We start from the raw sequence: 22239 nt of genomic DNA on the forward strand, positions 1-22239 counted from the left end.
AATAATTTTAGTATAATTAAGATACAATAACACGCCAAACAGATATTAATTTAGAAGTTAAACAACAAAAATATTATGCTGATTTTTGTTGTTTGACTTCAAAATTAATTATAGTATAATTCATGAAAGAGAAGTAAGCAACATGTTGGCAAACAAGAGCAGATACACATGTCCAGGGTGAAAGCTTGGGACAGAATGATTTATGTTTTTCAATTAAACTTTATTCCTATTGATAAATTTTAAATTTTGACTCCCAAATTGAAATTATTGTATGCTGAACCATTGTATAATTATAGATATCATGAGCATTGTCTAAGAATCATACAGAGAACATCATATAAAGAGATGTATTATAAACAGTTACTATTTTTACTATAATGAAAATAGAAAATAACTAAATTAGAAGTTTATCTTACCTGTTTTTTTGTCTTGCATATATATTGCCTGTATATGATTTAAATGTTTTGCATCATAATTTAATTCACAGAATATTAAGTGACTTGTGTTTTAATACTACTTCTGTAGCAAGTGATACAGTTCTTAAAACATTTATAAAACATAAATCATTGAGTAGATAAGATTACTTCTGAATACTTTGCATATAAGTGGATTTGCTTTTAGAAAATTTAATATATGAATTTATTATTCAAATTTCTTGACTTAAGGTTATTCTAGTTTGGAATGTCCAGTACATTTGTATTTTTGTTACATTGTGCAGGGTGATAACTTAGCATAGAAAACCTGAAATTTGTACATATTGAATTCTTATAATTTTTTTTCTTGTTATTAAATTCATTCTCGTATTTTTTAGGTATACTTATCTCTTCAAAGGTTTGGAAGATTTGCATTTGGATGAAAGGATAATGCAGTTTCTTTCTATTGTAAACAACATGTTTTCTAGGAGCAAAAGGTACTCTTAAAGGGAAAAAGCCATAAATCTTTTTAGTTTTGTATTCACATTTATTCATAATCATTTAGATGCTAAAGCAGAAATGTTAGGGAGATTTTCTTTTAGTGTAGTAGTTCTGGACCTATGCTATAATAGTTATTCAGAATAGATAAATTTTAGGTTTCTTCCTTATTCTTATGGCAGCCCATTTTATAAACAGCACCAGATTATCGATAAATCATCTATAAATAGCTGGCAGTCCTAATATTGATTATTTATTATTTATAGTTTTTCTCATGATGAGAAGAGTTCCAAGTAAACTGTGTTATTGTATTTTCTTCTTTTTTCATATAGATATTAATAATTCAAGATTGCTTAGAATTTTTTCTTTATGAGAAGAGCTCCGAATATTTCATGTGTTAAAGTATTTAAAATGTTTGGTTTAAAGACATCAAGAAAGTACTATATCTTTCTTCTAAAAAAAGATGCATTTTACCTGTCATCCAGTTTTGTGAAAATTGCCATAAAATAAAGCTACATATCATTCAAAGCATTTGGAGGAATAACGTGAAAAGTTGCAAGTGAATCTGAAACATTTATTTTGACAATTGGTTCAGTGGTTTCAAAATACAATTTTTAACAGCACAATTGTAGGGCTGAAGAACTGATGCCGATTAACTGGTAAGAAAAGCAACTCAGCTTTTGTGAAAATATAACTATTGACTGGAGCAGTTTTATAAGAGAGGTGTATTCTGGTGCTTAAATAAAACATCTAATCTGAAAAACAAGTGAATAGGTGGACTCTGAAAAAATTGTGGTTAAAAAATTAAAATTTCTTAGTATGGGGGAGGAACAAAATGGGCAGGGTTCTTCGGATGTTTGGCAGATAATGCCGAGAAATTAACGAGTCTTTCCTTGTTTCTACACTTAGAGCAAAAATCATTAACAAGAGGGATATAGAATTTATTCAGACTGTTAACAAGCATCTAAAATGGAGGAACTAGAAAAAGCAGATTAAGGGTCATCTACTGTTAACCATAAATTTCATTTAGTTGATCCAACAACAGCTGTGTGTATGCAGAATGTTGACTAACTGGTGTTCCACTAAGTGGCAGAATAAAAATCAAAGAGAATCAGTTTAGCATCATTATGTCAATTCCGCAAGATCAGTATTATCTTGGGAATTCATATAATAAAAGCCCTCTATACAAAAAAAGTGCTTCTGATGCCATATGAAAAGCCTTCGTAGAAAGATGACAGCTACCAACTATATTTGAGAAGCAAACATGAACTTAGCAATAATCCTGGAGCCAATTTGCTGTTAAAAAAATAGGGGGCCATAAATAATAAAAATGTATGAAGTGGAATATGTATTAATAGCCTTTTGTTTTAGCCTTTAAAAATTAAAAATTTTCAAAACATGTTAATTCAGTTTCTTGTAATTAACAGTTGGTACTTATTTACTATTTATCATAAATGAAGTTCTCTAAGTATGTTTTAATTTTTGTATTTATCAAAAAAGTATGAATTGTTTAATATTATAGCATTTGTCTATATTCTTGTGAAGAGACTACGGAGTTGAAATGTTGGAGATTAATATTCATTCATATATCTGGATGCTAAAATTTTTTAAGCATATGCTTTTTTATGCTCAATTATTAACAATGTAAAGTCATAAAAAAATAAAATAAAAAAAAAAATAATAATAATAACATAAAAAAAATCTGCTGAAATCGGTCATTTTGTTTAATTTTGTGAATAAATTTTAAATTCTTGTTACTCACTTTTTTCCCTTTTCAGCTTGAAAAATATTAAGCCTAGCATTTAGAAAAATATAAGTTTTAACTTAAAAAGTATAAAGTTGAGGAAGTCTGTTATATTTACTTTGAACTACATCAGTTTCATTGATATATTGCGTAAAATTTCTACAGTTTTCAAAATAGGTTGCTAGAAGCCTGTCAGAAAATTTACTGATGAGTGACTTGAATAAAAATAGATTTTACAATAATATTGCTTGTCATAAGTGAAAGAATATGCGTGGAAAATAGCAGAATAGGAAAATTTGAGAAGATAAACTTAACATATCCCTTTTCCATAAGTTCATTACAGATTGGCTACTTAAAAACAATTTTTATCCTACCCCCCAATCAAAATCACTCTTTTTTCTGCGAGTATAAGCGTATCTTTGTTACTTTTATCTGTTTATTGCGTCTTTGTTATTATATCTAACACTAAAAATAGCAAAGTAATGCCAAAAATTAAAGATCTGGCTTCGAAATTGATTTTCTTTTTATTATGTAATTTCCTTATATATCATAAATGAAGTTCTCTAAGTATGTTTTAATTTTTTTGTCATTTTCTGTTTGCCAGTTTAGTGGTGTACATTATTTAAATTTTTGTCTTTGACATTTCATTTATAATTTGCTTTTCATATAATCCTCTTTTTATTAGACATGGAAAAGAAGTGTATTATGCTCGACATTATTCTGTGACGCCACTTGGACCTCGTTCAGGTCTCATTCAGTGGGTTGATGGTGCAACACCACTCTTTGGCCTCTACAAAAGGTGGCAACAAAGGGAAGCAAATTCTGCAGCTGTTAAAGGACAGGTTGTAATTTTATTTAGTTTGACTTTTTAACATTGTGCATGTGAGTCTAAATGTAAAATTGCATTTTTCATGGTTGATCCAATTTTATTTAGTGTTATACGTTGAAATGTTAAATAAACATACAGCCTCTCGATTAAATTTCTTTGACACCAACTACTCCAAAAATGCAATATATTCATATATAATGAATGAATGGGAAGAAATTGTCAGTTTATTAAAATGATTAATGAATGATACACCTTTATAAATAGCTAAATAGTCCAAGAATTTAATCTTTGTGTTTCTTCCTTTCCCTTTTGGAGGAGGGGGGGTGAGAAGTCTAAAGCAGTAATCATTGAACAGAAGCTTGTTACAGTTGCACAACTGTGACCTGAGCTATTCAGTTAACCAATTGAACTGAAGCGTCAACCATTTAATATTCTGTCTATAGGATTGCTCAAGGGAGTGAATTTAAGCACTTGCAGAAGATTCAAGAAAAATGCATTTTTCGGTATATTTGATAATAATAAATAAAATTTTCTAGATTTGTAGTATAATTTTCCAGACATCAGAGTTCGGTAGAGTGATTTTTTCCCATAATCGTGATTCTAATTGGTATTACATTTTCAAATGTCAATTCAGAACTGCGAGATCTGCAAGATAATACATGAAATAAACATTCACAATAAGTGCCCACAAATTCTTTTAAACAAAATAATAACAATAAAATATTACATAAAATATGCTAAACATAAAAAATGCAGAATATTAAAAATGTATACAAAACCTAAATTAAAAACAAATAAACACAAATGTTTACAAAAAGTTTCACTGCATATGGAGATATCCAAGACATGTTTCTCAGGATATTGCGTATAATGCACACTTTTAGTGAGTTGTATATCTGCAGGTGCAATGTTCATGCTAATAAATTAGCTGTAGCAAATATAGGCTAGACTTCAAATTTTCAAAAAATTCTGCTATTTTGCCTTTCTGAAAATTATGATGGAATATAAACTGTGTTCATAATGCTAAAATTTAATCATTTTTAAATTAGGAAATTTTCTTTTTCTAATATGTCTTAACTGTGCTACATAGAAGTATCTTGCGATGTGCGTGTTAAAAATGAAGGTTGCTGTAAATAATTTACTAAATGCAGCTCAAAATTGGAAATGTGCATAGGGTGCTTGTATCTAAAACCAACTGTTTGTAAGATTCATATGTATTTTGAAATGTGTATTTAATTAGTTTATTTTTTATGTGCATAAACTAATACAATCCAATATTTAAAAAAAAAATTACTGAGCATATCATTTCTTTTTTGGCTTTAAAATATAATTTTATTAAAATTTTCATTCAGTTTTTGTTTTATAGAATTCTAGTGGAAATGTGGGTGTTGTTCTCCGTCCTTCTGAAATTTATTACAATAAACTGACTCCACTTTTGAAAGAAAAAGTAAGCGTTACAAGGCTGAGTCCTGTTACAGTCTATTCTTTGAATAATTAAAATATCAGTACAATATTGTAAATTAAATAGTGATAGAATAATTCATAGCATAAAGGTTTGAATGTGTTTATGTAACAATTAATGGCCAAATATTTATAAAAGTAATACAGTACAAAGTTTGAAATCCGCACCTCAAAACCAACAAAAATGTTTTTCTTGTATGCTTTAAGCATGCGCATTTGATTCCCTCCTTGCACATAATAAAACATCTGGAGATTTCTGATTCTTAATTTCTCTTAGATACTAAATAAAATACCTTATTATTGAAAAAACAATCATTTTAGCATAAATTTGTACAATCAGTAATTTGGCTATGTTGCTGCGTATCTACTTGGCACACATCTCAAACCGAAACATTCCACATGGATACATCGATGATTTGACGCCAACCTGGCGAATCATTATTTATTGTACCTTCCTTTCATCACCGCATGTTTATCAAAACATGACAACTTGAGTAATGACTCATGTAGTTATGCCTAAACAATTTTTTTTATGTTAGTAATTGAATAATAATAAAAGAGTATAGTAACCTTTTATGTTGACATTATGCTTGGCGATGATTACAGATTTAAGTTAAATGCACTAAAAAATGTTGACGAGGAAAAATTTACCAAAAATTTCTTTCCATGTGCTAAAAATAGATTTTGTTGATGATACTCATAGACCCAAAGATTACATTTAGGGCTATTTGAATTAATAACTGATTTGTTATTCACATAAACTCAGAACCAGTGCTAGGGCTCGCATGGCCGCATCGAGTCGCAGAATTTAGGACCCACAGAGACTACATCAGGCGGTAAGATATCTAGAGCCGGTCCTCAATAAGGCTTAAGTATATGTAGGAATCTTATTCAGAACTCTGATAAGCCTTAAACATGTGCAAGAAATAGACATAAGTATAATAAATAACTAAACTAATACAGTTCAGGCTTAATTGTCTCAGTGTGCGTTAGAAGCAAGGTAAAATTTAACACAACAACTTGTCGTTAGTCGCCAAGCTGATGATGCATAACCAAATATGTATAGTGAAGGATAGCTAAATTTGATGATGATAGGCACTAATTTTAAAGGTTTTGGGATATCTTAAAACAAAGGGGAAATTTTCCAATTAACAGATTTTGTAAAGAAATACGGAGAAGCGGTAATAAATGAATATGATATAAAAGAAGTTTTTCATTGCGATGACAATGTGTCTCAATCATCAGTCAATTAATGAATAGTGAAATCTGTAGTATGGTTCTAAATCCAGAAAATACTGCTACTGAAAGAAATTTTCGATACCAGAAAATTTCGATTGACAAATTAGTCGGAATTTTCGAAACGGCTGTTACAGGACTTCAACAATGTAGCTAAACAAGGGAATGTCTGAAATTTGTCTGTTTACAGAATTAATTAAAGCGAAAGTATTAGCCCAAAAAACAAAGCAACTTAAACAACTTAGATTGAAAAAATATTCAATAAGGTAAACAAATAAATATTAAGCTTTTTTTTTTTTTTTTTTTTTTTTTTTTTTTTTTTTTTTTTTTGTAAATTTTGATACCCTTTAGATCATAAATCATGATTTCATATTTTTAATTTTATAATTTCTACATTAATTTTATAATTTATAATAATTTTATAATTTCTAAATTAAGTCCGGATTTCTGACTTTGTACTGTATACACAGTTCATTATCTTTTCTTTGTCTGTTAGTACATCACAAAATCGATATATAATTGAGTGCTTATAAAAAATTAATTGTTCTGAACTATTTGTGCATTTTTATTCATGCAGTTAATTTCAGATCATGTTATTCTTGGTAGTACATAATTTTGCTCCAGAATTCACTAGGATTTAAGTGGTATTATCCTCTTCGTTTAATTTATACATTTCTTAAAGTTTCATCTTGTATTGTGTACGTTTGTTGTAATTCAAAATCAGCAGTTTTCAAGATTTGCTTTGAAAATTTAATGCAAAATGAATAATAATTAAAAACCTGAAGTATGCTTATTTACTGGAGCCACAGTGCATATGTGAAATAGAAAAATACAGATAGGATTTAAGGCTAGGAGGATGCCTCCTTCCCCAGTAGCTGAAATATATATTTAATCCTTGTGGAAGTGAATGAATTTAAGTTTATAGTCTTTTATTTCAATAAAAAAAAAAAAAAAAAAGCTTGGACAGAAACAATTTTTCACCATGAAAAAAGTACATATATACATACATAAGAATACACATGATGCATAATTTACTCATAATAATAATAATAAAACAAAACTTAATGCACAGAATTAAGCAACAAAGTAGGTTTTTTATTTGGTGTTTGTGAAAGATGTACATGCTTATTTAGTCTACTTTTAGAAAATGAGCTCTTAATGGGTAAATAGCTGCTCATGCAGTAAAAAATGTCAGGTCTAATTATAGCATTTAATTGCTTTTTTCATAAATGTTTATGATCAACATAAGGCATTTCTCAAATACTGTAATCAAATCAGCATATAATATATTTACCATTACAAACCCATTATAATCAGATTATTGTTTATTTGAATGAAGTGCATAACTCAAGTTTCTGTTTTTATTGCAGATTCATAATTTTTATTTTAAATTACACATTGAAAATTCATGAAAGAACTTTATTTCCCTGCATTTTTTTTAAAAAAAGATGTATTCTTGTATTAATAAAATAAATAGTGCTATAAAATTCATATAATAAGATCATTAATAAAGGAAGCTACATACAGCTAAAATACATGTATCACTGGAAAAAAAAAAAAAAGGATTTGCAAAAATGATTTCTAACCTTGTTAATTTTTTCTTTTATTTTTTTATCGATTTGTTGGAATTAGTATTCATGATTTCAGTACATTATTAAGTTATATTGTTGATGCACAATATAATGAATGGCCTCTTGCATTGTCTTACAGAAAATGAATATTATAGCTAATGGTTGCTATAGCAGTAATAGATCTAATATACTCTCATTAGCTAGATCTTTTGTATCAATCTTGTAATTATTATTATAGTGAGAGTCAACTCTATTTATTAATTATTAACAATCTTATGTAGTCATCTGTTTTCTGTGTTTAAAAAATTTAATTTGACTGGGCATGTTTTTAATTATATATTATCTCTTATTTGATTTTAATTCTAATTCCTGCCAGGTGAATGAAATTTTAAAATTGCTGAAATTTAATGAAGCTTTTTTTAGTATTTCTTATATTTTCATTTTTTTTATACGAGACCTTTATGATGTAAAGCTTTTTGGCAGTTGATTTAAATTTTAAATAATGTATTTTTAGAATTTAAATTGTTTGGATAATCGCAAAGAGTGGCCTTTGTCAGTGTTACTGGAAGTTCTAAATCAACTTATGGAGGAAACTCCAAATAATTTACTTGCAAAGTAAGTTTTTTGTTTTCGTTGTGTTTCGGTTATATATTTTCTATAGGTTATCCTTTTTGGAGTTCTTTTTCTTTGTACATTGTTCAGTGAATGAAATTCAAATATTTGAATATTACAGAGAACTTTGGTGCTCCTGCAGCAGTGCTCTTGAATGGTGGAATGTTACTCAAACTTATAATCATTCTACAGCTGTGATGTCTATCATAGGCTATATAATTGGTTTAGGTGATCGTCATTTAGACAATGTTCTTGTGGATCTTTCTACAGGAGAGGTAAAAAATTGAATGCTTTTCTGATTGATATTTTAATATTATGCTTTTTTTATTATTTTTCATTAATGTGAACATTTAAAAATCTTTCATTATATTTTTAATTAATTGTTTTTTAGTCTGTGATACTCTTTTTTTTTTTTCTTAATAGGTAGTTCACATTGATTATAATGTTTGCTTTGAAAAAGGAAAAAATCTTAGAGTTCCTGAAAAAGTTCCTTTTAGAATGACACCAAATATTAGGACAGCTTTAGGTCTTACTGGAGTTGAAGTAAGAAATGAGTTTTTGTTTAAATTTTTGAATAAACTTTATAATTGAATTTTTATTTTATGGAAAAGATACTTGTATATGTCATACCTGCCAACTTTTACGAATTTTTTGTAATTTTTACGAAAATGCGTTTGTCTTTACGATTTTACGATCGTAATCCATTTTTTATGATTTTTTTCCTTTTTCAAGTGTTTTTAGTGATTTTTGTCGAAATTTTAGAATTTTTCGCCAATTCAGCGATTTTCGCCAATTGCATCGTGTTTTACCGCCAACTACCGACTACTTCGAATCCAGTAACTTGTGGTTTCTCCCAACTCGCCACTTAACCAGCCAATCCTATGCGCTGAACTTGTTTTTCTCACTCTTTTCTTTGTGGGAGCAAGAATTTACAAGTTTGTGGGAATTTGTAAATTCTTTGAAAGATCATGAGAAAAAAGAATTTTTTCAGTGTGTTAGAAAGTACTTTTTCTCAGCCTGTGATTACATTGTAAGGAAGTTTCCTTTGCAAAATGAAATTCTTTTAAATGCTGAAGTGGCAAATTTGAAACAAATTGAAAATTCATCTTTTGAAAAATATTCGTTTTTTTATTGATAAATTTCCATTTTTGTTAACAATTAAAGAAAATGAATGCCATAATGATGCTTTAGATGAAGTACAGAACCAATTTTCTGCTGCACAGTTTGAAGACTTTGCCAGTTCTGGAGAAGATAGACTTAATGTCCTCCTTGGTACCTTAAAAAGAATAAAAAGAGCTGATGGAACACCAAAATATGATAGACTAGCAAGAGTTTTATGTGCTATTCTCGTAATTCCACACAGTAATGCTGAGTGCGAGAGAGTCTTCAGTGTTGTGAAGAAAAACAAAACTATGTTTCGTTCTTCAATTTCACCAAAAACTCTAGAAAAATTTTAATTGCTAAATGTTATGAGGAAACAAATTGTTATGACAGGAAATTTTCCAAAGAATATTTGGCTAAAGCCAAAAAATGCACTAAATTCATTGCAATCATTTTTTTTGTGTAACATTAAGTTCTTGTTTTATGTTTCCTAATAAATTTTTTAGTTACTACTTAATTGAGATTTACTAATGTAAGTACAATTTTTTTTTTCTATTTGTATAAATTGTTATTTTTTTAATATCAAAGGCATGATATTAATTCTTCATGTTCTTCTGAATTTGGGGGAGAAATCTTCTGAATTTTTATCTTTAGAGGTTGGCAGGTATGATATGTGCAAAAGAATTTTGAGGAGTAAACATATCATTACTAAATCTCAAGTCTTGGTTTATCACAATTTATTTTTATTTTATTTATTTTTTAATGCTGTGCTATAATTTAATGCCGTGTATAAAGAGTAAAGGATATGGTCTTGGCAAGAAAGAAATGGTTACTGACGCACACAATGAGTTCATTCATTGTTTACCATATCAATTTATTCAGAAAGAATTTAATAGAAATTTTATTTATTATTTTATTTTATAAAATTTTGTAAGCTCTTGTTTAAATAAATGTATAGAAATGTACCCAAAATTCATTTTAAATTGACACCTTTGTGATGGCAACAGTTACATAATTGCTACTGCTAATGTGTCACACATTATTATGAAAAATCTAATGGTATTATTTTATAGAAAAGCTATTGCTATATAAAAATATTGCTATAAACTGTGCTTGGTAGGACTCCAGGTGATGGTGAGTTGTTACTCTGTGGTTTTTCTTCTGACACTTTTCTGATCTCCATAAAGATAAAAGATTGAGAATATTAAGTACACTAAATATTTAGCAGGGGAAAACTGAAAAATTTTTCAAGAGCTGAAGAAACATAAACCCTGTATACATATGCAGATTGATAACCATCTCTTTCTCACCAAGGCGGAAACATGCCATTGCCATTAAGGCCACTGTAACACAAAAGTACTGAAATAAATTTTTATAGACTGTTGAGAGTATTTTTGCTAAATATGCTAAAAGTTTTGCAGCTTTTATTTGTAACATTGTTTTGAAGTAAATTTATAAAGACTTTTTTATATAGCAATCAGTTTAAAAATATGTACTTTACGTGCGCAAACCCTAAACTGTATAACAAGTTTAAAATTATTTTATCTGAAAATTTAGGGAGTATTCAGAACATCTTGTGAGCATGTACTAAAAGTCTTGAGAAGAGGCCGTGAAACACTGCTGACTTTGCTTGAAGCATTTGTGTATGATCCTTTAGTTGATTGGACACCTGGCAGTGAAGGAGGTTACACAGGTGCTGTTTATGGAGGAAGACAAGCATGGGCCATTGAAGCTAAGCAGACACGTCAAAGCATGGAAATGGATATTGCATTATCTATGTTTGCTATTCGTGTTGCAGAAATGAAAGGGGAATGGCTGAAAAATAGGTATAAAAATGATTTTGCATATATTTCAAAAGTTTTATGAGAGTTATGTCAGAACATATTCCTCCGTTTAATGTGCTATAGAAATAATTGTTACGTATTGTGTTAGCCTTAATGCAGTTTTAACTTTTAAAAGTTCAGCATGAAATAGTTTAAAAACTGTCTTGTTCATATTTTATTACTTAATTCCTATAAATTATTGAATAGAGATGGGCAAAACCACTCCTTTAAGGGATCAGATCAGAACTCTTCACTTACTGAAGTAAATCGTTGAAAACTTTTAAAACGTCTGTTGCCAGTTTCATAATATTCTAATCTTTATCTGACAAATTAAATGATTTTTCACCTAATATAGCAAGGGAAGAAATTATAGATTCATTGAAATATATATATATATATCAATCATAGGTAGAATTCCTCTTAGTAGGTACATCTTGTTTCAATTTGAGTTTCTCTTGCATTTCAGCAAGTTTGCTTAAAGTGAATGATTTTTTTTTTAATACATCACTATCCGTTTAATTAAGTTTCCCATATTGGCAACCTATTAGCATGTTGCAAAATCAGGTTTATTGAATGTGCAAAGCATGGCTGGTAAAAATGGTAGAATGATGGTCTTTGTAATAGTAGATTTGAAGTACTGTCAGTGACTATGGCTGCAATTTTCAAATGTAAATAAAATTTTCTTGCAACAGCTTTGACTTAACTGGAAATATTTTTCATAATTTGCCTACCTAGAAATTTTGAGTATTCTAATAGATATGGTTTTAATTTAGAGCTTTTGTCTTTAAAGTGTACTGTAAGAGCATAGAAACAACAAATATTTATCTACCTGGGTCAGAAGTCAAATAGCTTTTGCACTGGTCAAATCATATTTAATGTTAAGTACCAGTTCATTATAAAGACTGAGCAGTAACAAATTTGATAAAGTTTTTCTATTTGGCAAATTTTAATTTAAGTATGTGAATGGACTTTTTAAAATCCACATCTTAAACTACAGAAAATGAGTGGTATTCGTAGCATACCATTTTTAAAAGCTGCAAGCTTTTAAAAATTAATTAAGCTGCAAGCTGTATTTCTACTTGATGTGATTGGGTTTCTTACATTAATGAATTTATTTTTAGACCATCTTAAAGCAGCCAGAGGTGAAGAAAATCTCCATCTGGATCCAAATTCAGAGCGCACTGAGATGGAAATTCAATCAAATCTTGCACTGAGGTCTTCATCTGAAGAAAGTAACAAAAAAGAAAGTATTGTCTTTGGTTGAAAGAAAAACCAAAGCCAATACTTGAGAATAATGAGAAAGGATTTCCATAACTTCAGCTGCAGTATCATTTTCAGTTGATGGCAGCCTTGGGTGACTTTCTAATCCTGAACCTTCAAATGTCAGTGTCAGGTATATTCCCTGACACTTGCATTTTTAGATTGGAGGCATATCCTGAAAAACAGGAAATTGTCTGCTGTTCCACACCGGCATTTGCCTTTTTAATCTAATTTGGCAGAATGACACCAAATATCGCTCAAGGTTCTTCTGTGTGGTAGGATTGACATTTTGTTCTACAAACTTGAAAAAATACATTAGATGGAAAAATTTGTGTTTATTAAATATGTACTAATTCTAAAGAAGATTAAGGAATAGCTCACAGCTCATGACTGACTATAAGATGTTATTAAAATAAGTAAATAAATAAAAATATAGTTTTACTTAAATGGTATAATAATACTGTATAAAAATTATAATAAATAATATGCATACCAATACTATACACAGCATTTGAAGAATCAAAACAATACTCAAAGGAAGAGCTCTGAACCAAGAAACCCAAACTGAAGAAAGCAAGAGCAAATAATCAAGACTGTGCAGGAGTCAGTTCTGCAGCTAAAGAATAAGCACCAGAGCAATGAAAAAAGTGTGTTATCAAGACTCCAAAGAAGACAGATTTGTGGCTAGAGAAGGATTGCTGTGTTGATGAAAAGAGCAAATAATCAAGACTCCAAATGAGGCCAGAGAAGGAGCAATGACATCTAGAGTTCTGAGGAAACTAAAATACCTATAGTCTACTTACTTTAAGCAGATCCTTGCAATGCCAGATGGGGGAAAACTCAATCCATTTTCAAAAAAGGATTGGTCAGTTTTGCTAAGATGCACTGCATTTAGATTTTTATTTAATGTTTTGTTTTTTAAATACTAGGTTGAACACAAACAAATTAAAAGCATACATATATACCTATGTAACACACATATGCAAATAAAAAAAGTCCGAGACTTTTCTGGCAAATAATAAGGAAAGAATGTTAGTGTTTTCATAAGAGGAATAAAATTTTTTGGCATGCTTTCCAACAAGAGTTTTTTGTGAACTGTAAAGAGCCTTTCTTACTGGGATTTATCTGAGCTAACAGGTTCAGTTCCATGTGTCTGGTCAGTTCCATGTGTCAACTAGCTCCACTATGTCTGCAGTTCAGATTTTTCAACTTGCAGCCCTATGGGATAAAACTGGTTGTGGAGATGAGTCAGCTACGTTAGCTCAGATAAACCCCAGTGGGAACTGCCCTTAAAAGAACTACTGTTCTGTTTTTGCTGGATTGCTGGTCATTGTCTTAATAAAGTTAATTGGTTCTTTAAATCATTCAGAGTTTGATGAAAGGATCATCAAACTCTGTTATCCCTCAGCTGGAGGGGCTGGCATATGGTACAATTTTAGAGGGGCGGCGTATGAAGTATGCCAGGTTGTTTTTCGAGCCTCTGCTTCGTGTTTGAAACTATTTAATCTTATACATGGCATTAATACCGTGATTCGTCATAGTAAAAATTATATAAAAAAAGAAGAAGAAAAAAAAGCAGTAGATGGAAATTACGAATTTTTAATTCAAAAAATGGAATGCACTGGAAATGTAATTTAAAGTTGTATTCTGTATGAAAATTATAAAATCATAAATCAAATTTACAAATTATAAATATTCCTTAAAGAAAATTTTGTTAAGTAATAAATTTCACAAATGAAAAAATGTAAAACCTTTTGCTACTTTAATCCTCTTCAAATTGTCCCTGGTCAATGCAGCAGGGTTTGCAAAGTTGTACCGTCTTGCCCAGATGATTTTTGCATTTGAACTTAGAACACTCAGAACATTTTATGGCAGTGTAATTATTCTTCATTCTACAGCATTCAGAGCAGTGTCCTTTGATCTTTTTTGCAGGTGGTTCCTCGTTCCTTTCGGCCATTTTGTCTGCTTCTGTTGTTACCAGCCTTCTAATTTTAATTAATTAGAAGGCCTTAAATCTGTTGTTACCAGCTTTGGAATGCGACAGGAGAAATGGCATTTTCAGACGATTTTGAAGATATGTTTTCATCAAAGGTGTAGCTAGATTTTTCAGAAAATATCTTCTAAACTTGATGGTTGCATCTGGTATGGTGAAGTTCAAGAGCATTTGCGAATTTATGCCCTCTGCGTTTATCATTGCAAAAAATATTGCCATTGTCCACCTCTTGGTTTTTCGGGTGACAGTGAAATTACTACAAAGTTGGTCGACGGTGTTAACTCCGCCTTTACATTTGTTATAATCCAGGATTATGTGAGATTTATTCGTTTCCTGGTCAATTTAGTCATCATCGTGTAGAGTACTGAGCAGTATTACACACTTAATTTTTTTCGTTGCATATGAAACAATTTTCATATCCTTTTGAAAACAAAACAGTGAACTGCCGACTTCTCTTGTTTTTGGAATTGTTTTGTTCTCTTGTTTTTGGATTCATTTGGAATTTCTTTTTTATTTATTTTTTTTTTCCAGCGTGCCTATAAGTGTTATACCTTTGGTAAGAAAATATTGAGCTAGCGGGTATCTTCTATACTAATTAACGGTCATTAGGTTACGGTTGGAACCTTTGTACGCACCAATTAGCCTTTTGACAATGTCAATACTTGAATTAGAAGCCTCATAAGGTCCTGTGGGTTGATTGCCACAATAAATTTAAAGCTTCAATGTATAAAATGTTCGTGAGTCAACAACTGGAAAAATTTTCAGACTGGACTTTGCGGGCTTGTTGGGGATGAATTGAATAAAAGAGCATCTCCCACGAAAGGGTTCCAACTTCTCGTCGATTGTGAGTTTGTCACCTGGTATATAAAAGTTTTGACAGTTCTGATTGAAAGATTCAAAAAATTCTCTTAGTGCAGCAAGCTTATCAGTTTTTCTTCGCACATACCTTGTGCCTTTATCAACGAATCTAATAGCAGCATATAGGTTTCTGAATCTCTTGAGATCCATGACCCCTTGAAAATTTCAATTCCAGTACCGTCTTTTGCCCATGCTTCCTGCAAATTGAGTTTTGACTTTTTTTTTTTTTTTTCCATCCTAAGAATAAAATTCCTAAAAAGGCCAACATTTCTGCTCTATTAGTATCATACATGCTTCTCTTTGAGATGTTTTGGAGATAATCTGCAGTCCTGTTACATTTAAGATAAATATTTGTATATTGTACGATAGCATTAATTATATTTCTATTTATGATTTTCTGGAAAGCAGAAAGCTCATCATTTATATCTTCAGAAGTTTTGGCACTTTTTTCATCAAATTTTTTGGAGGCGTTATGGCGAATTTGCTCTTCAGGGGAACTTTATTCCACTTATAAGTTTCCTTTTCTTCTTTCAGAAACTTTCCTCCAACTTTCTTCTTTTTGTAAATTGATATTACAAAAAAGTCCTCATATTTTTAAATCACTCATATCATTTTCAACATCACTAAAATCATTATTTGTTTGGGAGACATCATTTGAGGAAGGAAAATGAGGATGTTTAGAAACATTTCCCTCAATTTCTTAGTCACTTTCATGATCAGAATGTTCGATGACTTCCGATTCATCGACATCAGATGCGTTATCCAAATTGTTGGAGTCTTCATCAACCGAGACCTCTAAAAAGCACAAATAATCTTCAGGGGGTACAATATTCCTTCTGTACATACTTGGAGGAGCGGCGTACTGCGTTCGCCTACACGACATGTTCACAATAAGTATGTTTGGAAGGAAGGTGAAAACCAGACTCACTAGAAATACCAGATGCATTGCACTTATGGAATGTTTCTAGGAGGTTAGAGAAAGGGAGGAAGCTTGGGAAAGAGTTGTCTAAAAATGACAGCCCCAAATTTTGCATTGGCGTACTCTGTACCATGGAGGTAGGAAGTAAGATGGAGTAGCCCTAAACAAGTTTCTCTGTACCCTGCTCTGAAGCACCGGCGATCCCTAAGTGGTGACCAAGACATTGAGTCATTTACCATTGTGTTCTATGGGATTTGACGCATTCGGGTGTAAATATTTTGTAATTACGTAGCAAATATACATATAAATGTATATATTTTCTTTTTCTACAACATTTCAGAGTCCTAAGTATGTGAAAACAACATATTTTTAAACAACATTTCATTCTGAACAGAATTAAATGCTATACTTTTCACAGGACAGTTTTCTCAGAATGGTTTAATTTGAATGAAATATTTTCACAAGTTTTCGTTAATTACAATAGAAAAAAAAAATTAAGGTAATTCGATTTTATTCGGTTAAGGTACAAAAATTAAGATCAAAGTTTATTGTATTATTAATATTAAAATTATGCATTATTTCTTTTCTATTTATAGAGCTTCTTCCTAAAATACTTTCTTAAATATGACATGATTTTTTGGCTTCTTTTAAATCGAAAAATGTAAGTCAATTTATAATTAATGCTCTATTCGGTTCATTTTAAATTAGAGAATTATTAGGAATTAGCGAAATACTTTAAATAAGTATTTCGCTAATTCCTAATAATTAAATAGGTATTAAATTGTATTTGACTTTCCCTGAACATTTCTGAAAGGGAATAAAATAAGTTTTTTTTTTTTATTTTTTTATTTTATTTTATTTATTTTTTTAAGTATTATTTAAAACTTGTAACTGAGTTATAAAATGTAAAGGGAATAATTCTTTTAATTATACTTATCAGTTTTTTTTTTTTTTTTTTTTTACCCCTTCATTTCAACAGTACATATTCCAAAACTCTTTATTACATTCTTAAGTGCGCATCTCATAGCATTTGCTTTACAATACCTTTTAACAGATTGCTTTCCAATACGAACAATTCTTGCTTAAATAGTTTTATAACGTATTTGTCAACAGGATTTCAATTTATGTTTACAATTCAATATTAAGGTTATTATATATTTAGATAACATTTATAATCATTATAAATTAGATACATTTAATCATTAGATGTCTTCACAGTACTTTCACAGTTGTTTATAAGTGAATAAATTCTTCATTTCAAATGCATTTATAAATAATTTAATGAATATTTAAATATTTTGTCAAAGGCAGATACATGCTTTTTGCAAGCACATGCATAAATACCCATACATATTTCCTATTTATCATTTCCGGCATGTGCAAATCTTTAATTTCTGTGCATTCACTATATTTTTCGTGTAAAGTAATTTACACTAATTTAGCATACACCCGAAAGTTTTACATAAAAAATATATATGAATGTAATTTGAATGAAAATTATAAGTATTATTTTTAATACCCACTCAAAGGTCAGTTTTTCTTCAAAATTCCTCCATGATGGCATCTCTCTCTTTAGGCAGATAGCCCTTGCATGCGTTACTTTATTTAATAAAAACTTAATCTGACCTATGTGAATAATTACAAATATTTTAACATACATAATTTTATATTTACATTTAGCCATCAAGTTTCAAACTTTTCAAATCTTCTAGAAAATAAATTTTGGCAGATCTCTTTTAGCAATTTTCTTAAAATCTATATTTTTGTAGTGCAACAGCTTAGAATTTTATAAAACAAATTCATAATCAAAATCGCTGTTGTTAGTTATCGAAAAATAACCAACATGTGATTTTTGCGTAAATGTCAGTAAACTATACAAATTGCTATTATCCATCACACTATGAATGTTTCTTTCATGCGAGAGTGTCCCTTTTTCGATTTCTGTGGAACTGTCGTGTGTCGAAATACTATCAGAATCTTGTCAAGCAAGCTTCTGAATGTAAACAAAGAACACCCCGTCTGGTGACCCAAGCTTGAAAGCAGTGCTTCACTTCTAGCGCGGAATGGCCCCTCCTCCCTTTCCTACCTCCATGGTCTGTACCCCGGCTCCTCCATTGCAGGGTTATTGAATATAATACTTTTTTAAATTTTATTATAAATTGTTGACAAAAACTAATTGATACTATTAAAGTATAAAGCAACTGAATATTGACCTTTTTTTGTCTTTTTTGCAGTCTATTCATTGTCAATTAAGTGAAGTTTTTGTGTTACAAGCATTGATTTTGTATAGAATTTCTAGAACAGTTTTTTTTTTGTTTGTAACAATAATTAATAAATTAAAATCAATTATATGCTTGACTCATTTGTGATATTAGTTTTCTGTTCAAATTGCCTGATTTTTTTTATCTGTCTCATTATGTATACTATTTTTTTTTTAGTAATACTTTTCCAGAATTCTTGCTTTAACATACTGGTGAAATTTTTATGTTCAAGATTGAAAATAATAAAAAGGATAAAAACTACTAATTTTTTCTCATTAGTTTTTTTTAAATTTGTTATTGATCAGTAGAGGGATTTGGAATCTCTAGAAATATCTTCAAATTATTCATTAGTCTATTTTCAGCTGTAAAAGAAATGCTTTTTCATTGTTCATGTGTTTTAGTTGGCTAATTTGCCTAATAAATATTTTAGGGATGAGCTGCTCTCAGCATTTCCAAAGCTAGAAAATTTTCTTCAGGACTGGAAAAAGGCTCAGCATCAACTTCAGATTGCTGAAACTGAACTTCAGGATGCTTGCCAAGAAAAGGCTCTTTTAGAAGAAGCTTTAGCTAATCCAAATCATAGTTTATATACAGTTCCAAAAAGGTATTCAAATTTATAGTTAAAAAAAATTAATAACAATTTTGAGGATATTATTTATGTTAAAAATTTTTTTATCTCTTTAACCTTTTTAAATTTGATGTGTGTTTTATGTGTATCACATACTTTAAGAAAAATGTTTGAAGAAGCAAATATTTTAATGAAATTGTTCATGTCTTATTGTATAATAAATAAGTTGAAGCATTGTATAATGATTTGAAGTGCAAAATATTATTGGTATACTATCTATCATATAGTTTAGAATAGTGGTTTAAGTTTAACAGGGCATTTCTTAAGGTTATAGGTATTTAAGTATAAACAAATTTGATATTTCTTATTGTAAATTAACGGTATATTTTATATGTTATATATAAGTAAATTATTTTGTTCTGTACATTAATTTGGGAATTAATTTAATTTTCAAAGCACAAAGTAGAAGATGCGAGTTTTCCCAGGCATGCACTAAGATGTGTATGATGTAGTTATACAAGGTATGATAATATAGTTCAGTGAAAAATGTCATAGGATGTGCTGGCATGGTAATAATGAGTAAGGAAGCTTGGAAAAGATACTCCATAATGTGTTTTAGTATGACATAGGAACAGGCATTATGAATTTCCATTATACCAGTGGCTATGAAGTAAGCTGAGAACAAAATTAAAGTATAATTTTGAGCTTAGTAAATCTTCGAAAGGAAGTCATGTTATGCTAAAATAAATTTATCCAGATCAAGCTGATGGAGCAAAGTGCATAGCATGTTTATGAATGGTTTAAATGCTTCCAGTGTAGACAGGCATCCATCTAAGATGCTGCTCAGTGTGGTGGGCCTATTACTTCCTCTAATGATGAAAAATTGGGAAAGTAAAGCTTATGTTAGCCAGAATGAGCAAAATTGAATGGGAACACATTCAAGAAGGTCCTAGCAAATTTTCTGCAAAGTGTGATGTTTATCCAGAATATGCTGAGGGCTGGCTCTTGGCTCCTTGCCCATGGCAATGCTCAGACACATTTGTTTCTTACTTGAAACAGCTTATAGCCTGTAGAGTAGTTGTAGCCCTTAATCATGTGCCATACTCACCTGATCTTGCTCCAGGAGCCTTCTATTTCTGTACTTGAAACAGGCCACAATTTTTGAGTATTCCAGAGATTTAAAGGCATGTGATGAGAGTTTCCCCATAAGGTACTAAGACTTCAGTCATCGAAAAGTGTATTTAAACAATGAACATTATTTCAAAGACATATAAAATGTTTTTCCCCGGTTTAGATAAGAATCTTTGGTTTAATATATTCAAAGCCAAAGCTGATATGGTGTATTTGCTTACATCTGTGAATTTTCACTTTTATGCTTTCAAATTATTTTGTCGTTTTATTATTTAAATATAGATGAAGCAAATGATTTTTAGCAGTAAATAAATTTACATGAGTATATTTGTAGATGCTGTATGAAATAATATTTGTGCTTGTTGTGCTATGAGGTAACTTGGAACTAAATAAAAAGTACTCAACTTTTCTGCATATTCACACAAAGCTTATGCATGTGTGATTCATTATTTTCCATTAGTTTTACCCTCACTGACCAAGAATTTGAGCAATCTGCTTATAATATTTCCCAAGTGAATAAACCTGTAATGCCTTAATGCCTTTGTCATTACAATTTCCAGGCATTCCTCAGTGAAAGAAATATTAATTTAAAAATGTGTATTTAGTATGATGTGATTTTTTTCTTTTATACTAGATTATATTTTTAAAAGAGTATCAAATTGGGCTTATATTTTCTGATTATTTTTATTCATCTTTTTAATCCATAGTTTATTTTTAAAAATGTACATTTATACTTAGGGCAGATGTAAGAGTATCTAACACCTTCAGCAAAGGAAATTTAAATGCCTTTTTAATTTTCTCAAAACATGCAAAGAAACTTCTGCAAGAAAATCCGGTATGGATTCAGATGATTTTGGTCTTCTGTATAGATGATTAGCTTAATGATAAGGCTGTCAGAAATACTGGTCAGTTTAAGCAGTGGTCCTCAGCTGAAGGTAGTCAGTCCCAAGCCAGGCTCCTGTGATCCTTAAAATTCCTTACTTTTGCTTGTCTGACATTTTTGCCATTTTCAGCATGAATTAATATTTTAGGTGAATATGGAATTCAAACCACATAGCTCATAATAGAGTCATTGCAAGTTGGCATTGTGAACAATGCAAAACGATCAGCTACCCCAAAACAAAAGTTCAAGGCAGGTAAACTTGTTTTATCACTTTAGATAGTAAACTAAGTTCATTCCTCCAAAGTCATTTACTGGACTAACTGGTTTAAGAAAATAACTTCAAAAATATAAATAGGTGATTGGTTTTTCATCGAACCTTTTAAAATAGCTGTTATCAATAAAGACACTATCAGCCTGCACTAAAAAAAAAAAAGTACTTTTAATTTCAATCTTGACCTAAAGGCCTTGTTTCAGTGTACTCTAGTGAAAGAATGATCTTCAAGAAATTTGAAGTGCAAATTTCATAAAGGTCATGCAATGATTTACTATCAATTGGTGTTATCAATCAGAATTCTTCCCGGCGTTATTTTATCCATGAAACAATTGCCAAATTTTAGATATTCTGAAAACTTTTGTGAGTATTAACAACATTTAACATTTGCTTATGTAAGTTTTCCAGGTGGGACAGTGGCTAGTGGGGCTGACTACTACACCAAAGGGCCCAAGTTTGAATCATGGAGAAAGCATTGATATTTTTTAATGTATAGTGTCAGTGTGGCATGGGCATATTCAAAATATGCAGCGAGGCCTAAGTCCTCTTGAATGGTTTAGTAGTAAAGGTATAGGAATAGGAGGCCTTTGGACGTATCCTTTGCTACATTGTCCTTTAAAATTGTGGTGGAACTAGACAAAGTTTTACTGTCACCTATATGGCACTCAATGCTCATGCCAATGACAGATGTAGTTTTGCAAACTTTGTATTACTTGTTCAGACAAGTGAGATTATGGGCAATAGAACTATTTAAATCTTCTGGGGATCACATATTTACACAGAGAATTCAAGTGTATGAGGTCCAAC

The 22239-nt window shown here is 30.1% G+C and overlaps 1 protein-coding gene across 4 annotated transcripts in view; it reads left to right on the forward strand.

Annotated features, from left to right (window-relative positions):
* Window positions 1–22239, forward strand: part of nonC (serine/threonine-protein kinase Smg1) — a 219019-nt gene that overhangs the window by 129342 nt on the left and 67438 nt on the right. For all 4 annotated transcript variants that reach the window (XM_085813193.1, XM_085813192.1, XM_085813194.1 and 1 more), the window contains 8 exons: window positions 812–910; window positions 3341–3497; window positions 4851–4931; window positions 8267–8367; window positions 8486–8639; window positions 8788–8907; window positions 11023–11291; window positions 19010–19183. In XM_085813193.1, coding sequence (XP_085669319.1) covers window positions 812–910; window positions 3341–3497; window positions 4851–4931; window positions 8267–8367; window positions 8486–8639; window positions 8788–8907; window positions 11023–11291; window positions 19010–19183 — 1155 coding nt within the window. The remainder of the gene's footprint in view (window positions 1–811; window positions 911–3340; window positions 3498–4850; window positions 4932–8266; window positions 8368–8485; window positions 8640–8787; window positions 8908–11022; window positions 11292–19009; window positions 19184–22239) is intronic.

The sequence above is a fragment of the Stegodyphus dumicola genome, chromosome 3, assembly GCF_044657685.1.
Source record: "Stegodyphus dumicola isolate Sdum_Otavi_A_Nest chromosome 3, ASM4465768v1".
NCBI classification, from domain to species: Eukaryota; Metazoa; Arthropoda; class Arachnida; order Araneae; family Eresidae; genus Stegodyphus; species Stegodyphus dumicola.